Raw genomic sequence first — 8,619 nt, 5'->3', positions numbered from 1 at the left:
GGGGGGGCTGAGCCTGGTGGCGGCCCGTAACGCGTCCTGTCCCATCCCGTCCCGTAGGCCCGTGGCCCCAAGAAGCACCTGAAGCGCGTGGCTGCGCCCAAGCACTGGATGCTGGACAAACTGACGGGCGTCTTCGTGAGTGCGGGACGGGGTTGGGGATGGGGCCGGGCCCGGGCCCGGGCCGCCCGCGACAGCGGCCGTCCCCGCTCTCGCGGGCCCAGGCGGCTTCGCAGTCTCACCAAGGGGGTGCTCAGGCGCACTGTTCGGGCACTGGTGGTGAGCTGGAGCAGTTGGGCAGCGCCGGGGAGAAGGGGTGGTTGCTGTTAGGGTCTTTGCAAGCAGCTTTTCTGTTTCCCCCATTTGCCAGTGGGGTAGTTGGCTGCTCTCTTTGATCCTGCTTGTTGTGTTTTTCCTTCACTGGGGTGGGTCAGTAGATTGTTGCATGGTGTTGGGGGCAGTGTTCTGTGAGGCTGACAAGGCTTGGGGGAAGGGTGCTGTGAATACCAGGAAAAGATATCTGCAGCCTATCACTGCCTGCTTAGCAGTTAGGCTCCACACAACTGTCCTTGGGTGCTGCTGTGAGAGCTGCCGGGGTGGTAGCATTCTTCCTCTGGGGACAGTCAATGCTGATGTTATGCTTGAGCACCCAGCAGAAAGCTTCTGTTTGCAGGCACCCCGTCCATCGACAGGCCCTCACAAACTGAGGGAATGCCTTCCGCTCATCATCTTCCTGCGGAACAGGCTGAAGTATGCCCTGACAGGAGATGAGGTCAAGAAGATCTGCATGCAGAGGTTCATCAAGATAGATGGCAAAGTCCGCACAGACATCACCTACCCTGCAGGCTTCATGGGTGAGCACGGAGGGCTGGGGCAGGTACCTCAGGCAGCTCTGCTGCACTGATGGGGGAATGTTTTGTGAGGCTGGCATGATTTGGGAGGAAAGATGCTTTCCTGGTGGGGTTGAAGAAAAGATAGGTATAAGCAGTTGTTATTTAGTTTGGAGTTGTGCACTGCAACGAATACCAAAGCCAGATATCTGTAGCCTATAACTGCCTGCTTGCATATGCGTAAATTGCTGTTCAGACTTCAGCCTTTTGCAGTTTTTGCTAATTTGCACTGTATTGCAGTAAAAGATGTGAGTCTGGTCAAGAGGAGACACTCACCCCATCATTCATGCCTGAAGTGTTCTGCAGTCACTAGTTCTTTTTAAACCTGAGCTTTGTGCTGAGTTACAATGTTGGGTAATGTAGCTGATAACAGCTGCTGTTTCATTTCCCCTCTCTGAAATCAGATGTCATCAGCATCGAGAAGACAGGTGAGCATTTCCGCTTGGTGTACGATACCAAGGGCCGGTTTGCTGTTCACCGCATCACAGCTGAAGAGGCCAAGGTGAGGGCTTCAACTTGGGTTAAGCATGGGACCAGTTGGGTTTGGTCGGGGTGGTGTTTCCTGTTTGGCATCTCCTGAACAGGAGCTGCTGGCTCTCTTCCCCGAGAGCTGAGTCCATGCCACCCTTGAGAACATCAGGGCCTTCAGTGTTGGGGTGCGAAGCCTTTAGCAGGGGGGAAGTCTTGTGACATGAGAGCAGCTCCTAGATGACTGTAGGTGCATTGTCTGGTGCTTGAAATGACCACTGTTGGCATGGGCTGGGTTACCTTCACAGGGAGCTTTGGGGTGGGGATGGCTCTGCTGTGGTGTGGTGAGCCTTAGTGTAGGGCTCCACAAGCTAACAGTGATCAGAAACATGGTACTGCTTGCGGTGCAAAAGCTTTGAACTCCTTCCCGGGTCTGTTATGGAAGTGTTTACAAAACTGCCCTCTGGCCCTAGGTGTCAGGGAGTGACTCCTGCACATGTGTTTTTAACCCAAGCATGATGGCACGCCTGAGCTGCGGGTCTGCGGGCTACTTTGCATGTTCTTCCTAAGAGCAGGCCTTGCAGGCATGCAGTGATGCTGAGGGGAGAGATGGCTGTGCCACAGCCAGCTGTGGTGTGCGTTTGGGGCCTCTCTGCTTCCCCGTGTTAGGCTTTTACCTCTGGCTACCACTCTGTATTGACCTGTGAGTCCCAGAGTGGCTGTGAAGGAGTCAGGAGTGAAAGGCAGGAGGGATACAGATCTCTCTTGGGTCCTGAAGAAAGGCAGCCTGTGCCTCCACTGTGTGACCACGGGCTTCAGGGCAAAATGAGGAAACTGCCCTGGCGCAGGCTTTCCTAGGAAAATGCAGCCAGTGCTTGTGGCAAGGCCGAAGCCCAGGGTGGCCAGCTGTTCCTGAAGCACAGGTGTTTTCTGGTGGGGCTGTAGCACAGCTGTGTGGCAGCCCTGTGAGAGGCATTGCTGGGGCAGTGAGCTGGGCAAGTCATTGCCCAGGCTCCTGTAGCGAGCCCTGGAGCGTCTGGGTGTTTTGCTTGGGGTCTGAGGGCTCCCTGGGGACCAAGAGTCCCGTGGTCCATGGTGCCACTCACTGCCTCAGCTAAGTAGTGTTGGGTTTTGTTTGCAGTACAAGCTGTGCAAGGTGAGGAAGATCTTTGTGGGCACCAAAGGAATCCCTCATCTGGTCACCCATGATGCTCGTACCATCCGCTATCCAGACCCCCTCATCAAGGTGAATGATACGGTCCAAATTGACCTGGAGACAGGCAAGATCACAGATTTCATCAAGTTTGACACAGGTAGGTCTTGCATCCCATGTAAAGATGTACTCTACCCTGTACTCTTCCGCACTGTGGAGAGCAGTGTGGAAGTTAAATACAAATGTCAGACATCTTTGTTCTAAAGTAGAGAGGCAGTGGTGGTAGCCTTGGGAAAGGGGTTGTTTCCCTGGGGCATCTCCACCTGGAGCTGGAGCAGGGATTCCTCCCATGTGCTGGCAGTGGGAGGTGTTTGGCGTAGGGTCTTGGAGCAAATCGGAGAGCAAGCAGGCACCAGGTAGAAGCAGCGAGCTGATGGAGTGGCTGTTTGAGCCTGGCTCTCACAGAGCTGTGAGCAGAAAGCTCTGGGCAGCTGTAGGGAGATTACTGGCTGTCTACTGCAGGAGAAGATTTCAGTTCCAGAGCCATGAGCAGTGCCAGGACAAGTGGTACAGGAATGCCTCCTTGGTGCTGACACAACTGAGAAGGTCGTGGGGAATGTTTGGTATGGGCCTTGTGGCCAGAGAGCTCTTCGGCTCCTCAAAGTGTGCCAGGGTTCCTGTGGGATGTAGGTGTCACCAGGTGGTCCGGTGGCTGCTCTGTGGGCCAGTGCGTCTCTGTCCCTTCCCTTCTTCAGCAATGCTCCTCAAAGAGCCCAAGCAGAAGGGTGGGCTTCACCATGGCACCTGGTGCCCGCTCTTGTCACACCTGTCTTCCTTCACCCCAGGTAACCTGTGCATGGTGACCGGCGGTGCCAACTTGGGTCGTATTGGGGTGATCACCAACCGGGAGAGACACCCTGGCTCGTTTGACGTGGTTCACGTGAAGGACGCCAATGGCAATAGCTTTGCCACCAGGCTCTCCAACATCTTTGTTATTGGCAAAGTAAGCCTGCGCGGACACGAGGCGGGTGGGTTCCCCCATGTTGTTGGGCGCTGCTGGCTGAAGCAAAGAGGTGTTGGCGTCTTCTGTAGGCAGCTGCCTTCTCACACGGTGAAGCTCCAGTGCCAGCATCAGTTCTGGCTCTGCTCCCTGTGGTTCTGTCTGCTACGAGCTGACCGCTCAGGGAAGGGGAAACAACCGTAAATTTAGCAATGGGGACATTTTCGAGAAGCAGACCTGTGGTTTTCTAAACCTGAGAGTTGGGAGCTGAGCTGTGCTCAGGTCTTGATGTGCCCTGGGCAGCTGCTCTGACTGAGAGTGCCCTCCCCGCCCAATGCCTCTGTTGTCTCGCCATCCCCAATGGGCTCTTTTGTCCAAGTTGGAAAGGGGTGGTGTTTTGGCTGAAGTGCATTCTTCATGGACGTGACCAAAAGAGGCAGCTGTAGGGCTGGTGCACCTTTGGCGCCTTCCTAAGGGGCTTCTGCTGGGCCAGTGCCACCGCAGCCCTGTGTACACGGCCCAGTGCTGGGTAGGGGCTGGCTTCTGCTGCTTTTCCCCCCACTAGGGAGAGCTCTGCCCCTGTCCAGATTTCCTGATGCGAGGTAGCTGCTTCTCCTTTGCTGCAGGGTAACAAGCCGTGGATCTCCCTGCCCCGTGGAAAGGGCATCCGCCTGACCATTGCTGAAGAGAGAGACAAGAGACTGGCGGCCAAGCAGAGCAGCGGGTGAACTCCAGCTCGGGCTGGCAGTGGTCCTTTCAGTCTATTAATTAAACCATTTCCCAAATGGCTGTGTGACTGGCTGGGAAGCATCCCAGGGCTGGAAGGAGCTGTGCCGTACCAGTGCAAAGGCATGCTCTGCTCTCCAGAAGGGCCTGCTGATGAGGGAGCTGAGCAACTGCCAGAGCCATCTCCCAGAAAGGCAAGGAGGAGCAGTGGGGAGAACCTCCAGGCTGCTCCGTCCCCGAGAAAGTGTTGGCACACGTGCTCCTGGATGTCATTCCCAGTTACATGGCAGGAGGAGCAGGGGACTGGGAAGAGCCATCTGGGCTCTCCCCAGGGACAGCGGTGCCAAACAGGCTTGAGGCCCTCCGGGAATGCCCCTGACTGTGGGACTGAGCAGAGAGGGGAGGCTCAGTAGCCAGCGTCAGGGGTGGGGGGTGCCTTGGCTGGTCGGCTGGGCTCCAAGGCGGGAGCCGGCTGGTGGCTACTTGCTGTGGAGGTCCCTCACAGGCTGCTCTTCCTCAGTGCCTTCCCCGTGGAGGTGGAGTGTGCGAGGGATCACACTGACAGCCAGGATGGGGGAGACTGCAACACTGGGGATGGCAGTGGCAGTGCTGGAGGCTGGGCAGCTCTCTTCAGAGGGACTTGGCTGGAGCAGAGGAATGGGGTGCCGGGGTCCCCAGGGAGTCTGGCAAAGGCAAGCGCCAAGCACCGGTCCGGGGACGGACTGATGCCCCACAGGAGGTGGTGCCAGGGCCAGGGCTGGGTGGCTGGAGAGCAGCAGTAGCCGTGGAGGCCAAGGTGGGCAGGGGTTGCGTGGGCAGCGAGCCTGGGCAGCCAGGACAGTCCCAAAGCCCAAAGGGCTTGTGCCAGGAGGGGCACAGGGGGCACCGCAGGAAGGGGTTTCTATGTGCCGATGGGCCCAGGGGAGGCCATGCCTGGGCACCGGCTGTGGGCTGGGGCTGCCCGGGTCCAGGCAGACATGGGCAGCATGGAGCGAGGCCGGTGGGGGCCCCAGCTGGGCGGGAGCTGGAGCGCTGGAGGCATGGGCAGAGGCCGAGGGCACAGGCTCTGCTCGGCCTGGAGAAGAGGGAGCACAGGGTCTCTCCAGCTCTGCCTGTGGGCACAGGCCTTGCCTGCACCCGTCTTTCTCCCAAGATGGAGCAGGCACAGACGAGCACTGGGGGAAAATTGTGAGCTTTTATTGGGCGCAGAAAGTGTCCGGGACCGAGCGGTGGCTGGCAGCATCGTGTCCTCAGGGCGGCTGAGTGCCTGGGGTGCCGTCCATGCCCCCATCGCTCGCGAGCCTCCCCGTGCCGCTCCCTCTGGACGCTATGCGGGCTCAGGGCCAGCTGCCTTCTCCGGAGACCCGCCTGGCGCTGGCAGCGGGGCACTACTGCTCTTGCTGTCCCGCCACGCAGGCAGAGCGGAACGCCCTGCGCAGAGCCCTGAGCGCCCTCCTGAAGAGGGAGGGCCATCGCCGTCGAGCTGGGGCGTGCGGGAGGGCGGCGATGCCTGCGGGGAAAGGAAAGGAGAACTGTAGGCGAGAGGCTGGGGAGGCTGGGCAGCCGATGGGCAAGCTCCTGCCAGCCCCTCACCACCGAGGGCTTTCCGCAGGGAGGGGTGGCTGGGGCACAGCCAGCCCCCATGTGCATAGTGCTGCCGGCCTGGTCTGGGTGCTGCTCGCCAGGACGGCAAGGCCAGGCCTGCTCTCGCCAGGGCGGCACTCGACTCAGGAATGTTACCAGAGTCATCCTCGGGCACGTTGCTGCAGGTGGAGGATCGCTGCACGTCGCCTCTGTGCTTGGAGGCCACCTGCATGGGGAGAGCAAGCCTACAGGCAAGGGAGGGAGGAGATGTCAGTGGGATGACACGGAGAGCACCACCCATCTCCCTGCTGCACACAGCCCGGGCACCTGGATGGGCCAGCAGATGGGCAGGAGGCCGAAGCTGTACTGGAAAACCCCTGGGGCATGTAAAAGGGGTAATGCCACCCCCAAAGTCTGCTGGAGTCAGAGCTGGATCTTCCATAACCCCAATCCCAGGCAACTCAGGATTTGCCAGAATGATTCTTTTTGCATGACTCGAGAAGACCAGCACCAGGGAGGCCATGTAGGAGGCAGCCAGGTATCTGGGGGAACCCAGGTGTCCGGGGGGACCCCCACACCTATGCACCCACCAGGTCCCCCCATCACCCCTAGATTTAGGGGCTGGGTGAGGCTGTTGTGGCCCTTCCTGGGTTTGGGGAACCCCCCTAGGTGCCCCACATCCTTATAGGGAGCCCCCAGGGACCCCATGCCCCTTCCCAAGGCACTATAGGGAACCCCACCCCCCACAAGTACCCCAAAAGCCTCCCATGAGTGCAGCCAGGGACCTCAAGCACCTCCCAGGACCCAAAATCCCCCTTGGGATCCCCCCCCAGGACTCCAAACCCCTCACTGGGGACCACCCCAGGCCCCCAAATACCCGCTGGGACCCCTCCCAGGACCCTAAAACCCCTGGGATGGGGAGCAGCACTCACAGTTGTCCTAGGGGACCGAGGTGTCTGGGAAGGGGGGGGCAAGGGGACCTTTCCCCCTTAGGGCCACCAACCCCCCCCCCCCCCCACCCACCCCCTTTCCCAGGGTCCTCATTCCTCCCCAGCACTCTAAAACTTCCCCCCACCCCCCAGGGGTGGGGAACTGCAGGTGCAGTGCTGCCCTAAGGAACCCAGGTATCTGGGTGGTGGTGGGGCAGGGTGACCTCCCCACCCCGCACCAGGGTCACAGTGACCACCAGGGACAGGGGGACCACTGATGCCACCACGATGGGGACTGTCAGGGACACTTGGGGTGACACTGCTGCATCATGACCATGGGGACACCCCAGAAGGAGAAGGAGGGACCCATCCTCTCCTGGGGGGCCACATCCCCTCCCTGTGCTGAAGGCAGGGTGCAGTGTGTCATTGCAGTCCCTCATGGCGAGCAGCTGTGTGCCTGAGGACAGCAGCTCTGTGGGTACAGCTGGGGGACACTGTGCTGTCACCCCCCAACATCCTGCCTCATCCCACCTGCATTAGAGGAGTGGAGTGGGGCCATGCATGGTGGCAGTGTCCCTGCTCCACCGAGGAAGGGCTTGGGCAGATGGGAGGGGGACAATGGCAGCATTGGCTGTCCTGCAGCCCCTCAGGGGAGAGCTGGGGCTACCTGGGGTGGGAGCTGCAATGATGGGTATGGCCAAAGGATGGGGATTCCTGGTGGGTCTGGACCCACTGCTGGAGCTAAAGGTGTGGTAAATCAGGTTGCTTGCGGCAAACCCTGCTGGGTGCTCGGCCCTGCTGCTTTCGGATGGGAGTGTGCGCCCAGGGCACTGCGCAGAGGGGTCCAAGGTATGATGGAGCAGCAGGGCCCGGTCCTCCGCCATGCTGGGTGTACTGCAAAGGAAACAGAAGTGCTTTGTTTTGCACATTGCAAGTCTATTTTTTTGCTCTGTCTCTCTTTATCCTGCTCCCTGCCCCTCATTTCAAATTTCTCCCTCTCTGTCCTGTCACCTGTTGCTATTTTTTCCTTTCTCCATCTCATTCTGTCTTGCTCCTTGTCCCTGTTTTTTTAGGTCTTCCCTCTTTGCCCTGTAGCCCATCACTATTTTTTTTTCTTCCCCCGTCTCTGTCTGTCTGGCTCCCTGTCCATCTTTCTTCATTCCTTCCCCCTTAAACTTTCCTCTGCCCAATAACCTGCTGCTTTTTTTTTCTTTCTCCATCTCTTTTGCTCTGGCTCCCTGAACCCGTTCTGTCCTCCCTCTCTGTCATGCTGCCCATCGCAGTTTTTTCCTGCATCTCCATCCTGCTCCCCCTCCCTCTTTGTGCTGCCTCTTTCTCCCTCCCTGTTGGGCTCCCTGTCCTTCTCTCTGGGTCCCGTTCCCTGCCTCGTGCTCTCTCGTTACACCCCCGCTGTCCAGCCAGCTATGGCTTTTCTCCTCTCTTCTCTGCTCCTCAGTTTTGGCAGCCTTCGCCTCTGCCCAGCAGCCCATCGCTCCAGGAGCCAGCCCACCGACCGTGCGTTCCCCGACGGACTGACAAGCGTGGCTCTGGGACCACTGCCGAGGTGTCCCAGGGGCAGGGGGAGCGTCGGGGGGCCTCGAGCCCCGGAGCAGACTTGCTCGCAAGACTCCGGGACTCCGTAGGCGCTCGGCTGAATAACCTCCGGCCGCCGGTCCCCTTTGCCCTCCGGGCTGCGTTTGTGCTCCCTTTCACGGGGCGAGGGGCCGTGAAGGAGCCCAGGGGAGGGGGAGGTGAGGCGCTGGGGGGGGTCGGCCCCTGCCCCCCCCTGTTCCTGCTGGGCTCCAGCTGCGGGCCGGGGCTGGAGGAGCCGCAGGTGCGGGCAGTGAGGCTGATGGGGACGGCCCCTCCCCG

At 59.7% G+C, this 8,619-nt stretch overlaps 1 protein-coding gene across 1 annotated transcript in view; it reads left to right on the top strand.

The window, feature by feature from the left end:
• RPS4X (ribosomal protein S4, X-linked) overlaps positions 1-4,293 on the top strand; it is a 4,506-nt gene extending 213 nt beyond the window's left edge. Inside the window, exons 2-7 of the mRNA XM_010567066.1 lie at positions 58-135; positions 671-851; positions 1,292-1,389; positions 2,497-2,668; positions 3,354-3,511; positions 4,135-4,293. Of these exons, the coding sequence (XP_010565368.1) occupies positions 58-135; positions 671-851; positions 1,292-1,389; positions 2,497-2,668; positions 3,354-3,511; positions 4,135-4,236 (789 nt within the window). The 3' untranslated portion in view covers positions 4,237-4,293. The remainder of the gene's footprint in view (positions 1-57; positions 136-670; positions 852-1,291; positions 1,390-2,496; positions 2,669-3,353; positions 3,512-4,134) is intronic.
• Positions 4,294-8,619: the final 4,326 nt, after the last annotated feature.

Source organism: Haliaeetus leucocephalus, unplaced genomic scaffold (genome assembly GCF_000737465.1).
Source record: "Haliaeetus leucocephalus isolate CR32 unplaced genomic scaffold, Haliaeetus_leucocephalus-4.0 Scaffold226, whole genome shotgun sequence".
In the NCBI taxonomy this organism is placed as follows: Eukaryota; Metazoa; Chordata; class Aves; order Accipitriformes; family Accipitridae; genus Haliaeetus; species Haliaeetus leucocephalus.
Note: the sequence above shows the minus strand (reverse complement) of the source record. Positions and strands in the feature narration are given on the sequence as shown.